Source organism: Sylvia atricapilla, chromosome 12 (assembly GCF_009819655.1).
Source record: "Sylvia atricapilla isolate bSylAtr1 chromosome 12, bSylAtr1.pri, whole genome shotgun sequence".
Taxonomy (NCBI): Eukaryota; Metazoa; Chordata; class Aves; order Passeriformes; family Sylviidae; genus Sylvia; species Sylvia atricapilla.
Genome location: NC_089151.1, coordinates 6467982 through 6494820, shown reverse-complemented (window position 1 = coordinate 6494820; position 26839 = coordinate 6467982). Strand labels below are relative to the sequence as shown.

At 37.8% G+C, this 26839-nt stretch overlaps 1 protein-coding gene across 2 annotated transcripts in view; it reads left to right on the top strand.

The window, feature by feature from the left end:
• Positions 1–26839, top strand: part of WWOX (WW domain containing oxidoreductase) — a 476595-nt gene that overhangs the window by 80374 nt on the left and 369382 nt on the right. For both annotated transcript variants that reach the window (XM_066327560.1, XM_066327562.1), the window contains exons 6-7: positions 12174–12262; positions 25153–25338. In XM_066327560.1, coding sequence (XP_066183657.1) covers positions 12174–12262; positions 25153–25338 — 275 coding nt within the window. The remainder of the gene's footprint in view (positions 1–12173; positions 12263–25152; positions 25339–26839) is intronic.

The window sequence follows — 26839 nt, the reverse complement described above, 5'->3', positions numbered from 1 at the left end:
GTCAGAACATTATTATTAGAGTCAGAACAGATTTTTATAGAGATGGAGAAAAAAGTTTTCTATCTACTAATCCAGATATCTCAAAATTCAACTGATTTTATGGTGTCAAGGCAATGTTTTGGTGTTTCTGTTTTGACATCCCATTCAGGTTGCTGATTGTATGTCAGTGACCCTCAGAGGTCTAAGCAGGATAACTACAATATCACATTGTGCACTCTGCTAAATTCTAGGAGACAGCCTGAGCATCACAGAATGTGAAATTTATGCTGGTAAAGAGGGAGTATGGATCAGCAACTCATTGATTTTAGCCCAAAATCAAATCAGTTGTAGGATCAGAGAAGGAGCCCTGTGGTTTCATCCAGACTCTGATCCACTTCATCATTCTACTCCCCAATGCATGAGAGCCTCTCTGACTGCTGGAGAGGTGAGGAAATAGGTTTGCTACAAAAACCAACGACAGAAAAAGCTGAAAATCCTTTCTTTTCTTTTTCCTGTAGATAAAGAGATGTAAAAGTTATGAAAATGCTGTGTATGTATGGAAAGATCTTATTTATATTCCACAAGAGTAACTGTTATTCCAATATAATGGCAGCCCCCCTTTATTCCTCAGCATCATGCATTTTGTTCATTTTGTGATATATTATGTGGCTTTTTGGTGTAACTACACTTTTAGATCTTATTGAATAGAATTTATGTGTTGCCTTATGGAAAACTTGTTTCATAATTCATTAATTATTTACTATTACTTGACCTTACAGTACATGAAAAAAACGTATCCCATAACTGTAATTTCAATTCTCTCTAGTGTGAAATCAATCACATTCCACATCTTTTATATTATTTAAAATGTGAATCATGAAATTTTCCTGTGGATTTCTCCCGAGTTATTGAGAACTTTCAAACCTCAGTGTGTGGGAAATGTGCAGGCTGTCCCCTGCAGACCTGGGCCAATCCTGATTGCATTGCAAATGCTGCAAACCCATTTGCAGCTGCCCCTTCTTGTCAGTGGAACTGGGGCTGGTAAAGACCAGGGCTATTTTATAAATATCTGCTTCATAGGATTTCTGTTTGCTTTGTGTACAAGTAATATTTAGATAAGGACATAGCTTTTAACTTGTGCCTCCCTATCCCTAGAACCCAAATTGTGCCAATAATGTCACTGAGCAGGCTGGATGTGTGCAGTTTCCTGTGCTGAGGGGTAGCTGCACGATTCTGGGTCCACTTCTGATATTTGTGTACCCTGGACTGTGAGGAAGGTGATGGGTGTTGTGTTTGTATTTAGTTCTGGAACAACTGGGGAATGTTGTGGGAAGCAGCCTGGTGCACTCAAGAAAGTTCTGTTAGTGATCCTGATTTTCTGATTTCTTTGGCAGTAATTTCTGAAAATACATAAGTAGACAAAAGGAGTAATCAGTTATGCACTTGAGATTTGAAGGTTATTTTTTTTCCTGAAAATCTGCAAGAGAAGTATTGTCAGAAACAAGAATTTTTAAACTACATTTAAAGCAAGAGATGCATACATTTGTGGAACAAATTACATTTGTACCTCTGCCTGCATGAGCACAGTAGAATAAGGTTTCTGTCCTTGACAAAAAATCTTGCATCTTATTATTAATTGCTTCTCCTTTTGCCTGCATGTTTGGCCATATCCTTTTACTCTATGAGGCAGTTTATCAACAAAATATGCCTTTTCTCCATTTTTCATTCAGTAGTTAAATGCCAAATGTTCTAAGTTCTAAAACATGTCCAAATTGCCAGATTGTATCTTATGCAAACTCTGACTATTTTAGAAACAGATATATAATCATATTAAGTGAAAGCCAGTCCGGCTATCCAGCTATATATGCTTTTATGAATCTCAGATGTAATTGACAGTATTTAATTTTACTTAGGTAACAAACGTTTTGCAAGTAGAGGTTTTCCTGATACCTGAGCATAGCTAGGAAATAAATTCAGAGTACATGTAATATTACACAAGGAAATAAAGTTAATTTTCTTGAAATATACAGTAGGGTATATAAATGGACTTCGGGAAAAAATAGTAGAATGAAAAGTCTAATGCTATTTTCCTAAGCCACATTTGCTAAATGCAGACTTTTGCAAGGTCAGCAGTTATACTGGAGTTGAGGAGAAATGGCTTCAGTGGCTTTAACTTTAGCAGTGCCCTTGATGAGGTGCAGAGTTGTCAGTTTTCTCGTAAAATTCCTCAGTGATGGCTTCTTCTGTTCTCTTTATTTCCTTAAGTGAACATCTGTCTAATTGTTCACCTCCATTGCTTTAGTGCTTTCCTCATGCTTTCTCTGTTTCCAGACAATAAACTTTATTTTCTTCATAAGAATTCAGTCTACGCAAGGGTATTAGGCAGCTTGTTTGCACCTTTTAATTTCTGGAAGTTTTCCAGAAGGGCTTTTTGCTGTAGTTCCAATGGGTTCATCAGTGAATCATGTAACATAATGCAGCATTGTGTTTGGGTTTTTATCCGTTACCTTCTGTTTATAAACATCTGCTTGGAAATTTTCTTTTTGAATTTTTTTTTTAATATGTTTTACATTTTTTGCATGTGGCATATGGGTAAGATATACAGTACCTGCTATTTTTTCAGGTGTTCAGGTAGGTACAGCCAGTATTTACCTTAACATTGGGGAAAAGCCTAAGCTACCCAAAATTTCAAGGTAGAATATGTGCCTGGTTATTTAGCTATGTAACAATATCTTTTAAATTAAAAGCAAGTTAATAATCGAATGGCTGCATTAAAACTTGGCATTAACACTTGTGGTTGCAGGATTGCAGAAGGCATCTGAAGAGTCTCTCTGTCCAGTAGAGAGAGTATTGCTCAGAAACTTCTCTTATGTTCAGCTCTTTGTGTTCAGGGGTTTTTCTTCCTTTATAAAGGGGAAAGATAGTGGGGCTCATTGGGGTTTTTTTTCCAAGTATTTTTTTCCTCTTGTCTGTAGAGTATTTGTATTAATCTCGCACACCTATTCTTCAGGCAAATAGTTAAAGTTGGAAGTAGGTGGTTGTTATGCTTTTCCTGATGCTTTATTTGCTGTCCTGGCACCACTTCCTTGTTTTTTATGTACAAATACCTGTGCAAATATAATTTTTAAGGCATATTCTTCATCCTTCTGACCATATTGTTCATACACAAGTTGTATTTAGGAAACAATTGTGTTAGTAATTTTAATGATGAGAGACTGCCTGCTCTCCCTCTATACTGCTGCATGAGAGAATTATTTTCTAGATTACTTTTGTTGAGATCAAAATTTTATCAGAAAATTGATGTCTATTTAGGAAATGAAAATTTCAAAGCTTTTTGTGTTGATAGTGCTTAAAAATGAGACACTTGATTGTGAACTTTTTTCATGTCTACACTTAAAGCCATTTTAAACTTTCTTAATTATTAGAACAATGGGACGTGGCCTTCTGACCCCTCCTGTCTGGGGCTGCCCCATTGGGCATCTGTAAAATACACTTTGATCTCAGCTTTTCAGACAACCTTGGAATTACCTCACCTATTGAACGATGTTTGGGTTTATGTCAGTGATTCCCGAGATGGGCCACGTTTGCGCACAAATTTAATTTCAGCCTTTGTGTTTATTTTGTTCATGTATTCTTTGTCACGCTGCATTTCTTTAAAAAGAAAGTAGAGAAAAGCTTCCTCCTTTTGTGAGCACAGCTCAGGTGGCAGAAGGGCAGGTTTCCATATTCTGGTGCTGATATTTTCCTGTGCATGCAGAAAGACTTCATATTTTTGTTCAAGTCTATACTGTGTATATTGAGTGTATATTAAGAAGCTGATCCTGCCAACCCTTGTACAAGAAATCTTTACTAATGTGATTCAGTCCTTTTATTTCACTTTCTAAAATTACACACATATCAATGTGACCATTTTCAATGCATCTCTTAGCTTGGGAATGTGAACAGCTGGGGAAACAAAAGAGTTTGTGTATGTGTTTATTTCTTTGAGGATACTGTTCTGTAAGTTATCAGTGTTATATTGTTTAAATCTAGGAAATTGTAACCATGAACTGACAATTAAAATGGCTTAAATAGCTAATTATTCAGTTCTTTCATTTCTTTGTCTCATATATTTATTTCTACTTACGTTGAAGCATCCTGACATTATTCGTGAGTACAGAAGCGATGACTTTTAACCATATTAACATTTTTATTTTTCCTAATATTAAGAGTGGGGGGAAAGAACTGTACCTTAAATCCCTTGTCAGGCTCTGCCATCCTCCCAAATAGCTGCAATGCATTTGTAAACCTGCAGACGTCACTATTCTGCCAATTAATTGTGCTGCAGGAGCTGTTCCGCCGCCGCGCTCTGACCGCGTTGGAAAGGATCTCTGCTCCCGTCTCACAATTACAGCACTTGGTTTTTAACCTGAAACAATTTCATCAGATTTGTTTTAATATTGTTACTTCATTTGCAACGTTCCACTAAAGGAAAGAGTATGCTTCCCTTTCTGACTTGCAGGAGACGTGTCCTAAGACTTGTCTTTAATTATTAGTTATTGTTTCAATACAGATTTATGAACTACTTATTTTGTGTCATATAACATACCATTTTTAAGCAACATTTTTCAATCTGAACACAGCTTCCAGGAGGGCAAGCTGCCCAGAACATCAGTGATCTCACAGTTATTACTTTGTGTCATATATAATCTTGTTTTTTCCTGCAACAAATAAATCTTTGGGCCTCCCTGCAAAAAACATTTGTGGTTACAGTATAATAAAAATAAACCGTTTGTCGTGACTGCAGCTGACATTTATCAGCCTATTTGTGGGTGCTCTTTCTCTCTCTGTATAATACGGAACATAATTTGTCACTTTGTAAATACATTCCAGCCTAAATCCCTGCCAGCATCTGTTAGTGTTTGAAGGATTAATGCACTGCACAGTGCATGTCTGCACTTTCAGGCAACAACGTAGCTTATGGTTATGGATCATGAGAGAACAGGGAAAAAGGGTTCATTTTGTATTTACTTAAACATTGTTGCCCTTTTGACCATCATGCTTTTCTCCTCTTGTTTGTCATCTGGAGGAGGGATGCTGCCCTCCCTTCTCTCTGTGACAACTGCATGTTCAATCCTGCTGTAAGTTTTGTAAACCACTGTGTGTGGAGATGGACGTATAGGACAACACCTCTTCGATTTTATGGTTAATTAAGAATGGTAATAATGTATTGCAATAGGCATGTGACTGGTTTAGTCCATTTAGAAATTCTCCTTTTCCCCCCAGCTTCTGCCATTTCCAACAAATCCTTTACCCTGCTGCCTCCTACATGGCTCCCTTCTCAGCAAAACCCACGAACTGGGTTTATTTATTCTTAAAGACTTCAAAAGGAGGGAGTTTTTAAAAAGAAAAAAGCCTGTAGCTTCTAAATTATCCCGATGCTGTTTGCCTTGTTGCTCTCTTGGAAAATGCATTCTGCTATCGCTTCGAATCTTGCAGAATGAAAGGAATTGAAAGCATCTGAATAGGAGGCTCTCCACAGCTGAGATTCTGTTACATGTTCCCAGGCTCCCTTGATCATTCTCTAAACAAGGAGATATGTTTATTAGAATAGTAAACCATACACATGATGTTATATATTGCCAAGATTATTTGAGATTCCCCAAGATAAATTCAAATGAGCTTTACAGGAATGGGTGTTTGGAGACGGAAAGAAGTGATCTATATCCAGGGAAAGAAAAAAAAAATCCAGCTAAAAGTAGGCTCCCATTTAATTACCCACAGTTCACGTGCATTAAGAGCTGAACAAATTCTTATTGCCAAAATCTACAATAGATTTTTGTTTAAATACGTATAATTTCTTGTTATTGAAGCAAATGTGTCCTGTGTGCAATGGAACCATGTGCATCCAGGAAAAATCAGTGCATTTGGAGCCTACTAAATGAAGTATTCTGAAATTACAGTTCAGCAGTTTTTGTATGTTTTTGTTCTCTCTGGTTATGGAATAAATAATTTTTGAAATATCTTTAGGAGAATGACTTCTTTTGCTCTTTATAACCATGATTTAGGATTGCTGGGGCATAGTTTACTTCACTGAAGATATTAATTCAATAAAAAAATGCAGATGTTTTCCCTTTTTTTCCTTTATAATTATCTTCAGAATATATGAAAGGCCAAATTTTCAGAGATACTGATCTAAGAGTTAACTAATGTAAAGATTATGAAATAACATTATTACTTATTGTAGTGGTAAGTGGTATTTATTACAGAAGATTTATTAAAAAAGGATATTAAAATCTGAAAAATGAAGCAACCACAAAGAAACGAATGAGTGTATGTGTAGACATTTGCTAATAGAAAGAGATAAAGTTCTAAAACTATTGGGAAATTTAAAATGGTGATTGCATGATAAGTCAAATATACAAACTGTACCTGGAGATTTGAGTCCCATTTTTGTATTTGGATTTTAAAGTTAAGTATTTGGATGAAGGAAAAAATATTGCTGTGAACAGTGATTTGTTTCAATGTGAGTAGTAAATGCCAAGTTGGTGTGTGCCATCCTCAGGAGCTGAACTGCTTCCTATCAGGCCATCCTTATCACTTTTCCACATCTCTCACCTTCAGAATTTCAGGCTCATGTGTTTTACATTTAATCTCCATCTAAGGGAGGATCCAGACATCTCTGTTGCTTTTATAACCCAGCTGAGCCAACATTAAATCTCTAGTTCAGATGTTTGTTCAAGTTTTTTGTGTGTGGGGACAACTGCAACGTTTAGACTTCCACTTGCAGGGCAATCCTACAACAGCTTGAGGCCTTCAGGTTTTTCTGAAGAGGCCTGTAAGTTGTAGATGATGCCAGAAAGATAAACACTGTTCTCTGCCAAACATCCATAATTGTTCTGGAGAAGGGACAGAGACAAAGAAAACCATGGCACTAATAATTTATTCTTCATGATAAAATGTTGGTCCAAGGCTGATCAGTAATCTGAGCAGTTTGCAGGCTTGCACTGACCCATTAAATCTTGATCTGTGTGCAGGTCTCTTGACTTGGATGAAGGCAACCCCTGCAGGAATTCCATTTTTGTGAAGATCAGGAAGATCTAGTTACTTACGCAGGGAGAACCAGGCTTTACAAATTAAGGTTTTGGGAGAGGTCACACACAGCATCAGACTATGACAGGATTGAGCAAGAAGAATAATGGAAAAATTTACACCACTTTAAATACACTTTAATTAGAACCAAAATACAGATAAAACAGACACATCAGGAAATAGTGAACCCAAGTATTACTATTTTTTCTCTGATGAAAGGAAATCCTTTTCATCTCTGATTTTCATGAAGGATGTAAGCTATTTCTTTGTATATTTCATAAATGGATTAGTAAAATGGTTAATATTGGGGAAATTGGTTTGTGTTGTCTTGCATAAAGTTAGTGGAAATTTGAAAGTGCTGCACAAATACTGCTGATATTGGGGGGAGGAGGAGGGAGAAAAATAGAAAAATGAGTTTAAAAATGTTCCACCACAAGGTCTTCTAATGAACTTTATTGAGGTACCCCAAAGGTGGCAGAAGAAGACATGGCTAAAGCAGCTACCAGAGGTGCTGGATTGCTCTAGGAGCAGTGGGATGAATCCATCCCCATCAGCCCCAAGGAGCTGCAGAGCATTCAGAGCACAGAACCAGGTGAAGCTGCCATTGCATAAATACAGTTTTGCATGAAGTACCAAACATTTACTACATTAGGGACAATAATATTTGCAGTCCTAATCCTGAGTGAAAGCCTTTTTCCCCATTAGGTACCCCCATAAATAGTGCATGGCACTGGCTATTCACTGTCATAAGCTATGTGTCAAATTGTCAGATGTGCTTCTAAAACATCCCCTGCTCCCTCCTCAACATGGAAATAGCAGTTTATTTGGGCATTGCTTTGTCACATGCTGAGATTTGGTTAGTTGTTTACCTATTTTCAGATAATTCCACAGATTTTTCATCAGCTTTGATGTAAAATTCTTTTTTTTCCCCTGAAGATTTTCTTTCTCAGACAGCCTATCAGAACTCTCTGCATTCCAAGATGTTGTCATGAAGATTTTTCTGTATTAAATTAAACCTCTTTTTTACCAATTGATTCTACTTTCAGTTCCTCAAAGTCAGACATTGCTGTTGTTGTGCTAACTATTCAGTTTTGAGTTAAGGACTTTTAAATATTGAAGATGTACACACACTATTTTCTGAGAGTAAAATTATACAGTAAATTATGTAGTGTCCACTATATGGTGCATTATAAGCAGGCCCTCACAAAATGACTTGTACTTACATAAGATACAGGGGCTACAGCATATTTATTAAGACTCTTCAACTCTGTATGAAACTGGAGCAGTCAGAAGTAATGGTGTCTGCTGAAAGATTCTTTATCATATGAATTTACTTTTAGTCATCTATTATTTATTTCAGCTATTTTATATGCCATTATAATAAATATTATGACAGAGAAAGCTTTTATGCTTCAACTTATTGTACTGCTCTTCACTTCCTTGCAATCCTTCAGGAAAATGTAGCTATGCTTTACCTATATTTAACGTAAATCATCACTTACATTTGAATGAAAAATTCACTATGAAAAAAGGCTCCTTCTTCAATACCAAGACACAAATGCACAATCATGTTTACTGCCAAACTACTCTACCATGCAGTGTTCATTTTTAAACAATTTTTAAGCTGTAAAGTGAATGCATTGCATATAGTGAAATAGCTGGCTTTCTGGGGGTTTTCACTTTTGTGTTACTTTCTGGCTCAATAAGCATTTTTCTAGCATGAGTGCAAAGTATAGCCAATTGCACTTAAGCATTTTTAATATTTTTGCTCCAATAGGGAGCAGCTTACATACAAAACTGAATAAGCTGTTTTCTGGGGTTGTGTAGAGTAATGAAACTTACCTGGAAATATTGATGAAAGGCTCTTAGAACTGGGTGTGAAGCATGAAATATAAGATAAATTTTTTCTTTGCACTTTTCAAAGTGTTATTGCATCGGGTTTAGAAGAAAACTTGTTTGGAACTGGAGATTGGTTTACCTTTGGCTGTTTCTTCAGAGGCACCACGTTGATGCCTGGACATTGTTAACCTTGAACTGCTCATTTGGCTTCATGAAATACAAATACCCCATCCCAAACTCAAAACTCTTAGCTGGTTCTGGCTGACCTGGATTTCACAGGGGTCAGCAGACAGCAGAAGTGTGCCCACCCCTTGTGTCTTTTCTCCTCTGGCCACTTCTGGATGCAGTTGGGACATTTTTCCTGGGTATCTGCAGCAAGGACAGCAGTTCATTCTGCACAGCCTTTCAGTGGCACCACACAGTTACGATCCTGTGGTTTTGAAAAGAGCTCTTTAAATTATTCTACACTTGTTTCATTATCTACTTTTTTCTTAAATGATGTAATTGAAAATAAAGTAGTAGAGGGAACATTAATACCTTTTGTCGATTTAATTTTCAGAATTCTGGAGTTTCCTGCTTTAGTGTATTGATTTGGTGATGGCAGTTTAAAGACTGTCTCCTGTATTTGGAAAGGTGGCAAGTCTCATTTAAGGTTCCACATCTTAAAATGAGGCATAATTCAGTACTGAAAACATGCAAAGTGAAGTAGTGAGAGACATCAGCATAATACAATTATGACACAATAGATCAGGATTTACAGCATACCATTAACAATCAGTTCTGACTGCAGAGAACAATTACAGTTAAGATGCCTTTTAGCAAAAATGATTTTTAGTTTTATTTTTTATTTAAAACCCCCTGTGCTCTTGTATGCATATCACAATATGTGACACCTAGGCTTCTAGGGAAAGAGGGAAAACATTATAACAGAGGTAATTCTGAGCTACTGTAAGAAAACAAACATAGAACCTTCTACTTGTCACCAATGGAGATATTCTTACATTATTAAGAACATACCTTGCAAATATATTGCCTTATTCATAGAGTTTTTTAAAAAAGGTATTGTGATATAAGTAACAGTGGGAAAATTTGGAATAAAGATGAATCGATACAAGAGGTTTAGCATTTCACAGTCTCAGGCTGCAGTCTACAGAAAACCTCTGTGGGGAGAGAGGTGCTGGATTCTCAGTTGAAGGGAGAATCTGAAACAAAAAAGTTGGGGAACTTTAACGTATGGTAAATTAAATTGATTTCTTCCCCAGTTGTGCTTGGAGAAAACATTCACACTTGGCTTCTTGAGTGCCTTCAGAAGCTGAAGTGTCAGGTTTTGAGTGCTTTGGATGCCCCATGCTCCAGTTTTTCCTGTGAAGAAAACAGAGTAAATGTGTGTGTCTGTGCTCAGTATGTGCCTTCTGTGCATATGAAGGAAATACAGCCTGCAACCATCAGGGTTTTAAACAGCAAAAGCAGGGAGAAAGTTGAAAAAAAACAACTATGATTTTTAAATCATAATCATGCAGAATGAGTAGCAGAAGCCTAATGTGTGACACCAAGAGGAAAAGCATTACCTGAGTGATGTTGTGTAGACTTGAATCCTTGTCCCCAAGAGGACAGTAGCTGACAGCTTGTGGTCTAGTCTGTTTTTGACCCTCTTATGTCCCTGTATTTGTACCATTCTTGTCCTTTTACCCTTGGGAGAGTCAGGAGAATGTTTCAACTGAGGAAGGCAGAGGCAAAGTAAACCCAAGTATGCACAGCACTTCTGTAGTGAGTAAACAGCTTTGAACTGCACAGCTGAGGAGAAATTGTTCTGCAGTTCTATTGCACAATGCAAGGCAGCAGCATCTTTCTCAAGTCTCTGACCATCAAACAGAAGAAAGTATTTACCTAGTGGGGCAAAATGAATTCCAGAATGATGTGCCTCTTGTCGGGGTAAAAAAACTCTTTGTAGCAAAGTTTGGTTTAGCATTTTCCGACTCCAGCAATTGATATTTCCTATGAAGACTGAACCTGTGGAAATTTTAGTTGTGTTTATTTTGCTGTCCTGATAAGTCTGGCTGGAATGGGACAAGAGGAATTGGAGTGATACTCTGCTTAAACCAAACCTGTAAGGTAGTTGTAGCAGGCAGAATGGGTACTAGCAAAATAGAAAACAGATGTAGGGAAAAAGTGCCAGATGTAATGAAATGGGGAGATCAGATGGATCACTTGAGCTTGGGGGACAATAGGAGACTCTTCCTGGCTTCCTTCTGTGCTGACTTGTGTGCTGCTGTCCTTTCATTCCTGCAGCAATGCTCATGACCTTGTAATCCCAGCAGATTCCTATTGCAACCATCAGCTACTTGGTTCTGTGATGTCTTCAGAGTTGTGATGGACATAAGCTTTTGGTTCATTTTGTTCTGAGATCTGGAGTTTCCAAATATTTGGAAACAGGAACTTAAAGCTGAAAATTGTGTTTTGGGATAGTTTTTCTCTCCTAGGTGAAAAGTTGGCTTTAGTTATATACAGAATTTCTTTTGAAGATACAGAATCACAGAATGGTTTGGGTTGGACCTTAAAGCCCATCTTATTCCAACCCTCTGCCATGGGCAGGGACACCTTCCACTATCCCAGGTTGCTCCAAACCCTGTCCAACCTGTCCTTGGACACTTCCAGAGATGAGTTCACAACTTCTCTGGTCAGCCTGTGCCAGGGCTTCCCCACCCTCACAAGGAAGTGCACTTATGACATGCCCTGGTAAACTCTTATTGTATAAAGCACTGTGTAGACTGATCTGTTATTTTCTGTTGTCATTTTATACTGTCATTTATATCACCTACTATAAAAAATAGATTTTTTTGGAGAAATATGTATCAATATCAAGTTAGCTGTTTTCTATAGAGTATTTACTGATTGCTTTTCCTATTGGTATGGTACCTAAAAAATAGCATGTATCAAGAATAGCTCTTACTCTACTTTTTATTTCATGAGTTACATAAGTTTCACCATCAAAATCAAAGTAAAAAGATTCCTATTTACCTTAACACTGCCTTGAGTCGATTCATTGCATTACATAAAGCTGTGCATTACACTGTGTATGTTTTTAGCAGAATCACCAAATCACAAATGCTACTTTTGGCACTAAATGTTGTGCTCGTCCATCCCTTTTGATGATTTGTATTCACTCTGGGGTTATAATGTTAAACAAGGGAATCAGACAAGTTTCATAACACATTTACTGTAATGTGATACTGTGAACTGAACTTGCTGTTATTTATCTTTTTTTATATTTTCTCTTGTTCTAGCATAAAGCCAAGGTAGAGGCAATGACCTTAGACCTTGCTTCTCTTCAGAGTGTGCAGCACTTTGCCGAAGCATTCAAATCCAAGAATCTGTAAGTACTCAGAAAATTAGATGTAATAATTTCTTGTTATTTTAATGTCTTTATCAGCTGAGCACAGTTGGCAGAATCATCACAGTTGGATGGATCACCAACTGCAGTTAGTGAATAATTTTTTCGCAGGAATTTTTTTCAATGTAAATTAAAGATCATTTGTTTTCATACCAAAAAAAAAAAAAAAAAAAGTACAAATCTCCTATTATTTGATGTGGAGCCCCACTTTTAAAGGTGTTTTTTAATCCTGTGGCTAAAAAAGACCAAAGCTGTATTGCGTAAGAACAGCTCAGGCAACTTTTAACAGTTTTGCAGTGGTTTGGAAGAGGTTAGGGATGAATAATTAGTGCACTGCTTGTCTTGCTTTGTTTTCTAACCTTCTCTCTCTCCTTTTCATATTTAAAGCTTTAAAAAATATAGTCCTATGAGCCAGAGAGCTCCATTTTCCAGACCTGTATGTGGAATAGTCCATAATAAAAAAAAGTAAAAGAAAAAGGGGAGGGGTTGTGATAATGACATCACTTAACAATAGACAAATTTATGTGGAGATTAGATTCCAGCTTAGATTTCAAGTGGTTTGTTTAATTCAGCTTGAACAGAGCAATGAATGTCTGAACTGAAGAAATTATTTGAAAGCTTTTAAGTTTCAAATCTTGACGATAAAGTCAAGATTGTGCTTTTATCCACAGTTTGACCCATTGACTGTTGTGCATATTAAAACTATTTTCTGCTAATATTTCTGTAACTGATACCTATCTTACTGTTCTTCTCGAGAGAATATGACCTCTTAGACAGCTTTGAAAATACATTGTCATAGAGAAAATATATAACAAAGAGTGGTTTTTTCACTTTTGAAACACTGCCAAAGCTAAATCTCACATGGATAGACAGATGACATTTTAGTACTTATAGGTCTTTTAGATTCAAAGAATTGTCAAAACTTACTTCTAACAGAAGTTTCTTTACTGCCAAAATCTTTAGTATCAATATTTTCTTATCATGTCATCTTCATATATTAAAATTTCTTGAAAGACAAATCCTTGCAGTATTGCTGCTCTAGTACTATCCTGGTTTTGTGGTGTGAGAGCAGTGTTTTAATTTAGAATCTTCATGCTTTTAATATGCTACATTTCTTTAAATGTACGGTGCAGTGGAAAGTCAAAACCACCCTTCTTCCAAATGCAGCTCCTAACCTGATTTGTGTGTTGTAGCTCATACCATGGTTGTCCTAGCTACTTCATTAGGTATGCATGTTTATAAATTCTTGGAAGTGAAGAGGCCAGATCTTATTTTTTTGCCAGAGAATTTAGGAAATGAGAAGATCTAGAATCAGTAAAACCTGTTTTGTTTTTGTTGGCATACCCCGTTCTACCAGTGTAGGTCTGTTATGCTACATTGTCAGTGATGGACAGGCTTTACTAATGTTTCACTCTCATTTTATTGGGAAAAACATTTAGTAATAGAGAGCCTCTAAAGCTTTTGCCTTGCCTTCAGGCCTTAAATATGTGACCAGATGTGTCTGTGTCTGGCAGGACTCATCCAAGCCTTATGTAAAAGTCTGTGTTTTTGTACCTGTAGTGAGACTTGTGGGGTTTTGACCAAAATGAATGTCCAGTTATATTTTGTTTAAAGTCTGGGGCTGGATGGAAACCAGACCCCACACACTGCCTGCAGCCCTGGATCTTTTATCTGATGCAGATACAGAAGACTCACAATCATCTGCACTGGCAGGAGGGTGGACTGGAAGACCTACCAGGTCTTTCTGGCCTCTGAGTTTTGTTTTTTTTTTTGTGATTTAACTGTATCCGGGTAAGTTTGGAATAGCAATTATGTGGCAGAGGCATCTCATTGCTGCAGTGGTGAGTCAGTGTGTTTTCCAGCTCTAATGAACACTAACGACCTTTGTCTGCCTCCTCGTTCGTTTGTTTTGCCGCAGTGTCCAGAGGCTGTTGTCACCTCGGGAATTCCTTTGCACCAGTGGCTGAATGAGCAATTGGAAGGAATCTTACAGGCTCCAGTGACAGTCTGAGCCTTGTTCCTTATTCTTGGGCCAGTCTTGGCAGTTGGCAGCCAAAATTTCTGAAAAGGGGTCGATATCCCAGTAGGAGAAGCACGTCGTGCTGGAGTCCCCCCCTTTCCCATGAGGGACCTGTCACTCCTGTTAATGAGCGTAGGAAATACATCAGGAGAGGAGATTTCCTTTCTCTTATGGATTTCTCAACAATAAAGCAGGTGGGAAAAGGAAATAAAGTGTTTGGTTTTGGGGTTTTTTTTCCCCAAACAAAACTATCATTTGAGTTCTGAGCCGTATAGGTCTTGGTTTCTGGGAAAAACTACAATACTTGTAAAATGTCAAGGAGAAATTTTGTATGAGCGCACACATTTTAATAAAGGCCGGTATTTTATTTCTCCCATTAGTGTGAAGAGGCCTTTGGTATTCAGTGGTGAAGATCTTAAACTTCTCTGTGCAAGTAGAGATATTCTCTGTTAGTTTCTCCAGTCCACTGTTGGTTGCTGGGACACTGGTATTTTCCAGAACCTGTTGGTCTTGGTGACACATGACCTAATAACTGATCATAAAATAGACAATAGATAGGCATGCCTTCTGAAATTCTGCTTTTCTGGCACACTTTGTGCCTCTAGTGCTGTTTTTTGTCAGCAGATGTAAGGGTGTGCTGCCAGACACATCACAACTGGGGATGGTTGGTAGCAATTGGAAAATAGTCTTGAACAACAGATCTACTCCTGGATGAGAAAACTAAAATGGAACAACTCAGAACTGCAGCTGGGGAACCTAGGCTGTTTGTATTGCAGAGAGCACAGGGGAGATTGCTGAAACTGTGAATATCTTGCCTTAATCAAATAAGTTGTAGAGAAAAAAAAAAAAAGCCTTCTTGAATGTGCTTGGGAATCTGAGAGATTGTGGAAACTACATGAAGAATGAAGAAATGTCATCCTCTGCTCAGCAGGAATTTAACAGAGCTGGTTGCATACAGGAAACAAATGATGCAACAGAGGGAGCCTTGAGAAAAACATAAATAATAAACGAGAGGAAAGAGTTACTCTGAAAAGAAATATTTAATATGAATTGGAATAGTACTTTAAAGCTAAGAAGCTTTCCTTGTTTGAAAGTAAAAGTCAGATGATTCATCTATATTATCATACTTCTGAGATTTGGTAGAAATCTTTTATTCCTATATGGATTTGTTAGGTGTTGCAGACTTGTCCACAGATAAAATCTGAGCTCTGAATATATAAACACTGGTAAATTATGCCATATTCCTATAAATATATTCTAGAAAATCCTTCATCCTCTCAGAAAAAAAAAAAAAAAGAGTTTTTTGTTTGCATTATCTACACTCTTGAGTTGATACAGCTGTTTCTCTTTCTGAGACTTTTTTTATCCATGCAGTTTCAAATAAAGCTTTGGGCAGAAGGGTTTTGAAGATTATTTTAGATCCTGCAGTTCTGTGATTGCAGCACTCAAACTTCCTCTAGGAACAGGACAGTGCCCTCCCGTTTTTTCTGCTCTCACAGTTAGAAGGATTCTGTGAGCAAAATAAGATAAAAACCTAAATTAGTTGGATCTCTCGAAGTCAACTTTGGGAGAAGAGAGAATAAAGCAATATTGCTGTTTAATATTTGAGCTGGCATTGTAGCACAACCTGAACACAGTGTGACTAACACATAAAATGGATGTCTAATAAAAAATAGTGCTCAAGGATTTCTAGCACAAAAATTTTCAGAGAAAGCCAGCTGTCTTTTAGTATTTAGTATTTCTGGCTTGTTTTCTGCAGATACATTCCCCACTGGATATTTCCACCAGGACTGAATGAACTCCATCTTCCTTCCTTGTGAAGACAGTGTTGTTAGGATGAGAATGGGAAAAGAGATCTCAGTGCACCTCACTGCCTGGATTTGCTCAAGCTGCTTCTTTTATATGTATCAAGTCTTTCCCCTCTGCTGGTTTCCAGCTCAGGCAGTTCCCTGAATGTCTCTGTTATGGAAAGTCAAAGAAATGATCTGTTTATAGTAATGTTCTGGGCTAAGTTGGATTTGGCATGAGCTGATTTTTGTGCAGCTGGCAAAGGCAGACCAACCAATCTTTCATATTAGTGTTTTGGAACTAAGAAACACTGAATTGAATCTGCTATTCATTGAGTGGGCATGATGTGAAGAATTTTGTTTGGTAGTAATCCTCCTTATAGACAAAACGACAGCCTTGCTGTGATTGTATAGAACACAGCATTGAAATTCAGTCAGGGTCAGTGTTGGATGGTTCAGGGTCTCTAGAATTGGTCTTTGTGTAGGAGTGTAGACTTGTGGATGTGGCACTTTGGTGTCTATTTCTCAGTTTGATCATTCTATACTTGACTGAAATCTGCATACTTCAACTGGGGGCCAGCACTGATCTTTCAGTTCTAAAACTTCCAAGATAGGACCTGTTGTCAATATTTACAACCGTGGTGTCATGGCATTTGCTCAGTCCTCATCATAAGAACACTTCCATGATCAAAACGGCAGGCAGGACTGAGCAGTAAAGTTACGGGTGAAATTTTCTCTGCATTTGTAATTTTCAGTGGTGCATGGTGCCACTTGGTTTGAATTAAAGTTATCTTCTGCCAAACAGTAAGGCTTTAATTTAATGTTCTCTATGTTTGAGGGAGAAAAGCTGAAATCATCCTGAAAAATCTTGAATTACTCCAAAGGTATGAAACAACATTTGCCAATAGCTACTGCTTAGAATTTTCTGAATTCACAATTATGCAGGACTTCCAGATGTAGATCTTCACTGCAGTTACTTTCCTATACTTTAAAACAGGATTTTTTTTTTTTTGCGTTAAGAATTGGCATATGCTAACAGTTTATTCACTAATGATGTGTGTAGAAATATGGAAAAGACAGCAGTTATGAATTATGGTTCTCCATTTGGAAGTTTAGTCTCTTCTTATTTTCCTAGCCAGACCCAAAATGGAGTGGGCCAGGTTTTCAGCTGGCTTCCTTAGCTGAGGCCCCAAACTCTCTAACTGCATTCATTTTTCATGCTGCAGGCAGAAGTGTGCTGAAACCTTGCAGGTGCAATTAAGATTTCAGAGCGTGATGAAAAGTCAATCCAGAATATGATTTTTCTGCATTTCCATATATTATAACTGACATATTGCAGGTGTGTTATTTTTAATTCCAATTGAATGACAATTAAGTCATAGATACTGTGTGATAAATTCTATGCATACCTGAGGATACATATGTAAAAGTGGGACCTGTTTAATAAGTTGTTACAAATATAACTTAAAAGATCTGGTAAAAAATTAATTTATGATTCAGAGGAATTATCAATGATGCCATTATGCCAATATGTTCAATGGTTCTGTAGTTGGTGTATCTCTATCAGAGGTGAATGTTGCCATTGCTTATTGTCTTTCCAAACCTGAACATATTTTATATCACTGTTCAACTCTGCTAACTCTTTAACCATTAATAGAATTACCTTTTGTGAATTAAAACTAGTGACAGTTCAGATTTTACATTTTTCAGCTTGGAGTACGGTTGGCATCCTGGAAGTGCCACTGAGGCACAAACTTCTGGACAACACTGTGCATTTTGAGATAGCAAAAAATACCCACACTGAATTAAGAAACATGCATAGTTCAGAAGTTACTGTTGCAGACAGCACATATCTTAAATTTAAATAAGATCAAAGGCTGACTACATTTGAAACGTACATAATAATATTAGGGTAAAACTTTTTTTCTCTCTTTGTGGTGATTCTGTGCCTTATTAAAGCCTAGGGATTGGTTTTCTGCATAAATAGTTTTTAGTTTTTTTCTTTCTTCTGTTTTTAAGCTCTCGTACACAATTACTCCTTTGTGGTAGCATGTGTCAAGTCATGTGGAGCCAAAAACTATTTCCAGTATTTTATAAATGAAAAATTTAAAATCTCAGAAACATTAGCCCTTCCCCCTTTTGCTGGAGGCAGATGTTTTCATCAGATCACCTGTCCTTTCATCTGCTCTATTGTGGAAAGACCTCATGCCTCAGAATATTTAATTTTTTTAAAGTAAAGTCCATATTACTTCACCATAACTTTACATGGATTTACATCTCCAAAAATTATGAAGTGTTCTTACACATTACTAACAAAAAAGATTTTGTTTGGTGTTTGTTACACAGCTTTATGACTATAACTGTGCTGTTTCCCAAATTTCCAAACCTGCCACTTGTCTTTGGACACTTTGCACTCATTTCTTGCTACCCCAATGAAGAAACCTTGAAAACCCTCCAGGACTTTCTGTTCAGCTCCTGGTTGTTCTGGTGCCCATTTTCAGCCCTGTCTGTGCCTAAATCCAGGGTGAGTCTGAGATGGCTTGGGGCTCTGTCTTCCTAAAAAATTTCCACAAGATGCACCAGCTGTGAAAGTTGTTTTGAGCATCTAAATAAGTAAAATATCTCTGATTAATATGAGTAATAGCTGATTAAAACATATTCTGTCATAAATATACCAAGGATTTTTGAGCATTATGGCTTAATGAGTTTTGAGGAGCTCTGTGCATTTAATTGATGTTGCCTTCTAAAAATTCTGAATTATAAGGCCAGAGTATTTAATTACATATACATTAAAATATATTTAGTCTATTTAGTTAAATGCTTTCTAGGGGAGATAATTAAAACACAGAAGGCAGAGTCTTCTGGCACTTGGGTAGGGAAGTCTCACTGCTGGCCTGAGACTGGCCATGGATCTTTGAGTCCAAAAATTTGTGTAATAGACTGAAAAGGTTGTATTTCTTTATTAGCTGTTCCCCAAAATCCCAGAGGATGTCAAAGTACATTAATTTCCATCACTGCATGGAATCTTTCAGGTCGGAATGGCAGCACACAGCTGCTGGAGGGGCTTTCTGAATTCTGTTACAGCTCTGTAATATCTGGGCAAAACAGTGAAGAGTCATTGGCAAGTGAAATGCTCAAAATCCATGAGGTGTTTTATTCTTTGAATGATCAACAGTGATTCCAAAAACAATTTCCAAGGCTTTAGCTGTTTTCAATTAAAAATACTACAAATATGTAATAAAAGTTGTAATTGAACTTTTCTTTTATTTTTTTTTTGTGAGTTGTAGCTTTCTAACAAGTTCTTATTCTGTGCAAACGAAATTTGTATGTTTAAACCAGATGCAGAAACAACAAATCATTCCATGGTTATTACAAAAATGAATATTTCTTTAGGTCTGGTTGTTTGTGACTTCATGTGAATGTGTGTAAATAATGATTTGCTGCCAGAGTTTGAAAAAGAAGCACCACTTTGAGGCAGCAAGTGTCCTTAGGTGGGCTGCTGAATTAAAATTACCAGATTCTGCATATTTTCATTGCTGCTCTCTCTTATTAATTTCTGAAGGTGCAGGTTGATGTGGGGTTATTTTGGTAGTTGTCCCCTCACCATATATGAAAGAAAAAATACGGGAAAACCATGACTAATGTATGTTTTCTGTTTAGTTCCAAATCAGTTGAGAGCCCTGTTCCTTCTCTAAACATTTATGAAATTGTACACTGAAGATTCTAGAGAGGTAATGGATAATGATTGAGGGAGGGCTGACCTATGTGGCAGGATGCAGATGATGTATTGGGAAGACACAGGAGCAGCTGCTCTTAGTAACTCCCATGTATGTGTTATGAAGAAAGAATCAGAACAGTTTCAGTCCACTCCCATTAATCTCTTAGAAGTGGGGCAAAAGTATTTGCTGATCAACAGTGTCAAACCCTGCAAAGAAATCCAGTAGGATGAATTGCAGAGAATTTTCCTTGCTTCTGGCAGGAGGTCATCCATCAGGACTCTAAGTCCTGTGTTAGAGGCTTGCCCTAAAATGAAGCCTGTCTTGACAAGGATCCACATTTCTGTCTGCTGGCAGCTGGCAATAAGGGTATTTTTGCTGACCTTTTAGCCAGTATTTTCAGAAAAAGGGAAGTTAGACATTAGGCATTTGTTTCCAAAATTCATGGAGTTAAGCAGTGTGTTTTTTTTCTTTTAGATTGAGCAAGTAAACATTTAAGTATTTTTGTGTAAGTATTAGATGGTTAGATTAGATACTCACGGTTCTGAGTATTCCTGCTGCTGTCTGAACCCTGACTTAGTGATTTTCTTGTTGCTCAGTTTCCTGTCAGTACTGCTTGTAAAACTGAGGGGGATTTCTGGAGATGGTTGTTTAATTCACCCGTTTTCTGGAGAGCCATAAGCTTCTCTCGCCTGTTGGATATTCCCTTTGTGAATCTAGGCATTCCCTCATGGAAAGAAGCACAACTTTTTAACTTGCAGAGAAAGCAGCCTGGGTGTTCAGGGTTATGGGGTGGAAAAGTTTGGTGGGCTGTGACTTTGCTTCTTTGTGGAAGAGAAGTCACAGCTCTGCCTTCTTTACTGGCCGTGACAGAGGTCTACAGTTGCTTATGGGACTTTGGGGATATGGTGAGGCCTTTTCTGTTGAATTTCTGTGTAATTCCAAACAGTGTGAACTTTTCAAATCGCTTGAGAAGTGCCCCAGATGGTGTGACATTCTGCTTCATGGGAAGATTTGAAAGTATTCCCTTTGCATACTCTCTGGTTAACTATTTCATTACGTTTGAAATGGGAGAACACCAAAGCCAAGAACTCTGTTGACATTTTGGTGGTGTTTGTTTAACCTCCTAGTGCACAGGCTACATTTGTTGAAAAATATTATTCTTACCTTTGCAAATCATCAGTAATTAATTCCCTTGGAAATATCTACTGCTGCACACAGCCAGCTTGGGAGGCTGCTGACAGATCACAGTTTTACATCAGGTGCTAACAAATTGATTATTAAATTTCATAACTAACTGATTTATAGCAACAATTTAATTTCTGTATCTCTCTAATGTATTCACTTACTGTATTTTCAAATAGTGCAGAGGAGTTGGATTGCTTAGTTGCTTTTAATGGTGAATTGTGCACAGCATGTGAGATCTGAATGACTTCCCCAGTGCAAAGGTTAGTAAAGTATCAGAGGCTTTGTGAAGTGCACAGAATATTAGCTGCATTTCAGCTCAGGTATTCACATTTAAGATTGTCCTGGCTAATTTTACATGCTTTTTAACTTTGGCTAAATTGTAGGTACACTTCCCAGCATGGGGAGGGTTTTCTGGGATTGCTGTGTACCTTGCAGTTGGAGCAGTGTGTTCCTGAGTCTCAAGCAGCAGTGACTACCTGACATAACAGAGCAGATTCAGTTCAGGTCCCAGTGCCCACCCTAATGGCACTGGTAGCCCACCTTAGCTCCCTTGGTGGGATGTAAGTCACTGCCTGAAGACATTTTAAGGGGACTCAGAGGCAAATTTTCATAACACTTTGCAGGGTCTCAGCTGTAGTGTTTAAAAAAAATATTTAATGGGTGAGTGTCATGGTTAGAGGGAGCACTTGGTCATGTCGATACCAGGAGTAAACACCATGCAAAATTTCCTTTGCTGCTGACATCCTTTGTTGGCCTTAGCTGTGCCTTTGATGCAGAATTACAAACTGTTTTAAACTGAGGGGGGATTTTTATTTTTTTTTTTCCTTGGGCTCAGGAGGAAGCCTCATGCAGATCCCAGCAATGTTTTTAATGAACTCGTGCAATCAAGGTCATAGTTCTGCTATCACTTGAAAATACTCCTGTCATAAAGCAAAGCTGCAGTGCCAGATGTGTGGTGTGAATTGTCACGTATCTTAAAACTTTTGTCCCTGCATAATGATACGTTCAGTGACACAGAGCTCTGCACCATTGAGATTAGAATCTGTCATCTGTGGCTGAAATTCATAACTGCACAGTGGCTGTTACCCAGGTAATCTCATTCATTTCCTGGTGTGCAAATGGCCAGGTCACAAAAACTTAGATGACAATTTTCAGTAATTGGACCTTTGTTAGCAGTCTGACGAGAGACACCGATCACTTAATGGACGTGGATCCACATCTGAGAGGTGGCTTTTTTCTGAGCTGAAATGAAGCACAACATCAGTGTCTATTCATGCAGCTCTTTAGGTTTCTTTTCTGTGGAGTTATCCAGCGAAAAAAAATCCTTTTTTTTATTTAGCATTTAAAACTGCTAGTGCTGATTAAAAATAAAAGAATTCCAGAAGGGAATCTGAAGGGAAACTTTTCAGTACGAAACTGCTTAAAATGTTTCTGTATTTATTTTTCTATTTGTCCACAGTTTTTTAAAAGCAAAATATTGTAAATAATGTTGATTTTACAGTCTCTTAAATCTGAATTACTTTTGCTTTGAAAAAAGGAGAGATGTGCTTTGAAAAATACAAATCTCATAAAATGGACTGAAGCATAATTTTATTTCTTTTATAAAATCCACTTAAATGATCTAAAAATTAAAAAAAAAACCCTAAATTTTATAATTTCATAGTTCTAGAAGCTTCTTTTTAATTAATTGAGCTGACAGATTTAGGTATAGAGTGTGCATTTCCCTCCTGGTAGTTATTGTGTAATTATTAATAATGAAGGGTACTACAGCTTGGATAGGTGGAATATGTGAATCCTTTCTGTCTATGGTTTGTTGTTTCCTAGGGCACATTACAGTCATCAAATAGAACGATGATCTTTTAAAAAGCCCCATTTGTTTTGGAGGGGATGGTGCTGGTATTTTTTGGTATTGCTGCTGCATTCATGTGCTGCAGTTCTCATAGAGGAGGCTCTTACACCAAAAACTGCATCTGTGTTGGAGAAACTTGTTCCTTTTTTCTCAGCAGATCTAAAAATCTGTAAATTAATTCTTGCTAGAGCTTTTCATAAAGTCTCATAAGAGGTGATGAATCATCCAAAGTTCCATGCCCTCTCAAGCTTCAAGCAGCTTTGTTTTCTGTTGGCAGATGCATTTTAAAACAGGCAAAATGAACTCTGGATTAAACAATTTTGATAAAAAGTGCCTCAAAAGATCTGTTACTTTCTAAAGAATATGATCCTGCAAAACTCAGTGAATATCCTGCTTGTGCTGTGTTGAGTGAGGCTGCAAAGATCAAAGAGTTGCCTTTTTTTTGCCATTTGGTTTGAGCAGAAAGAACCTTGCCTTTGTAAGGACAGTCCCTGTTTATCTTCAGTTTCTTTTGTGGGTGCAGTATGTATGCACAGATATTCTGTGTTCAGGTGTCACTGCCCAAAAGGCAAATCAGAAATCCAGCACTTCAGACACTGAGCCTCTCAAAGTGCACAGATGTTTCACTCTGCTTCTGGAGCTTATGGTTAAAATTTTCCAAGTTGGCAAAGGAACAGATAATAGATTATTAATCTCCTATTGAAGGGCACTACACTGGTAACTTCCCAATGGGCTGGAAGTCAGATTTATTTTAATAAGAAAATACAGCTTACTCTTTATGTCCATCCTTACGCATTTCTTTCAGTATTCAGCTAAGGCGTGTTTGATTCCCCCAGAAATGTTTTGTTGAAAACTGAGCTTTCGAAATCTGGTGCTTTCAAACATGCCTGAAGGAATATAATTATTTAGGTTTGTTTGACACCTGGGGCTTCATGTTTCACATTATTTTCCAGAATTCCTTCTGCAGATGCTCAGCGTTGCAGTATAATGTCCTTCAATCATGTGGGGAAAGGTTCTGACTCTGTCTCCTGCCATCCTGTGCGTGTAGGGCTGTGAAGAGGCACTTGAGAAGGACAGAGGGCAAGCAGTTGTTTTTCCTAATTGTGCTTCATTTATTACCTTCAGAATTAGAGTTCCTGTTGAGCGTTGATTTTGTCTCATGGGATTGCAGTAAAGACATAATAGGATGGAATAGGCTGAACAAATGTGACAGATCTTAATATCGTGGCGTTGGGACATCACAACTGTTAGTGCAGGAATTTTTTTTTTGGCTGTCTTTATTTTGTGTGACTTTTTCAGATTAAATATACCAGGGCCAGGGATGCCAGATGCAGGCTCTCAAACCTGAGGTTCTCAGCTCAGGTAGAGCTGGCTGAGGTCTGCTGCGTCAGGCTCTGACTCAAGGACAAGAACAGGCTGTCGGTGCCAAGGTTTGCTCAGGGATGATGCAATCTAGCAAATGCAGATCCATCTGAGGTCCGAGGACCAGAGACTTTGCTGTGTTTCGTAAGGGTTTGGAAAAAGACAAGAAAGAGCAGAAAAGGGCGTTTGTCCTTGATCTTGCTGTGGAGGTTGGGAAGGCTGCAAGGTGTAGTATCCTGAGATTACACTGGAGACCTCAAGGAATTTGAAGTTTTCTGGACCTGTTTTTTGAATGAGAGAGGTATGTGCCAGCCTAGGTTATTTTCTAGCTTAGATTGGTAGAATCTTACCCTTTCATTTCAAGTTCCTTTATTGTGGCATTTCTGTTTAAACTGGGTTAGGTGAGTTCAGTGAGGAAGGGTTCTGTCTCAAGGATCTTATATGTATTGTGTACAGATTTTCCACCAAAGATTACAGCTTTTGGAGAATGTTTTTATTTTTCCATCTCAGTCTTGCATTTTTTAACAGTGTACTTCATCATCTGCAGAAGTATAAGATGTGTACATGTGCCCTTCTGCATTGTGTCTTTATTTCTTAATTCCTTGCCTCCTACCAATTGTGCAGGTGACATGCACCCCATACAAGAAAGTGGTAGGAATTGCTCCCCCCCCAGGAAAAGATTCTTTTCTAAATGCTCCACATGGAGACATTTTCCCCACTGACAACTGGGAGAGCAGTGATAGTGCTGTGTGGCATTTTGTCTTTTATTCTGTACCCTTTCTCCAAGGGTGTGTCACTTTGGGATCAGCTGGACCCTGAGTGGGGCCAAGTGCAATCAGCTCCTTCCCACAGAAACCAGCCAGCCAAATCCCTCACACCTGCTCCCCATTCACACAGGGCTGTAATTACATGTATTTAATTGAGATTTCTTTGTGGTTGGTTTTTTCCAGGCCCCTCCACGTCTTGATCTGCAACGCTGCTGTGTTTGGTGTTCCCTGGTCCTTGACAGAGGATGGCCTGGAGTCCACCTTCCAGGTGAACCACCTGGGACATTTCTATCTTGTCCAGCTCCTGGAAGATGTTTTACGCCAGTCATCTCCTGCCAGGGTTGTCGTAGTGTCCTCAGAGTCCCACAGGTTGGTGAATTTGAACTTTGGTTTTGCTTTAATCCTTAGAGCATGAAACAGTTTGAGCACAACCACAAAAGTTTCTGAAAATGAAGGTCCTTGCTCTCAAGCATTTGCCTTTGAATAATCCTTTTAAAAATAGAAGCATTACTAATGCCTGTGGATGTTTCTGGATTTGGCTCTGTTGCTGGATAAAGCATGTTCTAGTTTTATAACAGTATGTAGATATTTTTTTGATCGTTCTTTGTGTGAATGCAGATTTTTGCCGCCTTTCAGACCACTCATTGATTTTGTGAGGAGATGGAATAATAATTGATTAAATCTGAATGGCATGACCTATATTGATTTGTCATTCAACAACTTCAACATCTTAGCAAGAAGAATGTGCAGATATTTTAGCAGGAGAAACAATGCAATTAAAAACTGCTAGATGAAATCCAGTTGTTTTATAATGAGAAATCAGGGAATTCAATGCAGACATTAGCTGTATAATTGTAAAATGGGAAGCAGTGTAGTTAATACATATTACAAATCTGGCTATGCCTCTTTTGGTGAATTTTTTAATTAAAATGTTAGATGCTCATCTTTTATACTGCCAGGAAAAGTACAGTTGGCAAAAAAGATGTTGATGAGGTTTGCCTTATTTCAGATGTGCTTGTGTTTTTGTGTTAATAAATGAAAAGATGGTTTTGATTTAAATAAAGTTCCTTGTACAAAATGAATGCCCCAGTTCTGAATTTTACTGGGCACAAACCACTTACTCCTTGCTGATTTAGTTCAAGGGCTGCAGGATTAAGCCTCTGACATCCAGCTTTAAACATTACTGTTGATTTCTATTTCGCTTTTGGTCATGTGTAGCAGCTCTAACAAACTAAAAGGAAGAATGTGTGAGTGCCTTTTTTTTTTTTTCCCGTCTTCATATTTCTGAAATGTTTTAGTGACCCAGAATGAAGCTTATTTTTTTTAATCATGTTTCCATAAAATGTAACCCCAGGGACCTGGTAGAGAGAGACCAGCCAAGGGTCGGGCTGAAACCTTTATCACTTCCAAACACAGGGGCTTATGGTATAAATGACACACTGCAGATAGATTTACTTTTACCATTTTAAATTTATGATGGCTGAAATGAAAGGAAGCAATAGAAAATGCCAGTAATAATCCTCCCCACTGTTAAAAGACATGAAATGTCTAGTAATTAGGTGGTAACAAAATCTGGACATCCTTATCTTTGCAAATCACACCAGGTTTGTGAAAGCAAGTAGCAGAGTCCTGTTAGGAGTGAGGGCAGCTACTGCAGGGCAGACGAGATAGCTCTAGAAATAAATCTGCCAACTCCAATCACTTGCCAGATGTGGAGGGCACAATGGGATATGTATAAATGAGCTGTTATTTAATGGGAGATTATGTTGAATTGTCAGCTGCTTGTTCCTTCTTGTAAGTTTGTATCACTGATAGTATTTTAAATGACATCTTTGTTTTTCACTGCATTAAGTGCTGTGTGTAGCCAGGG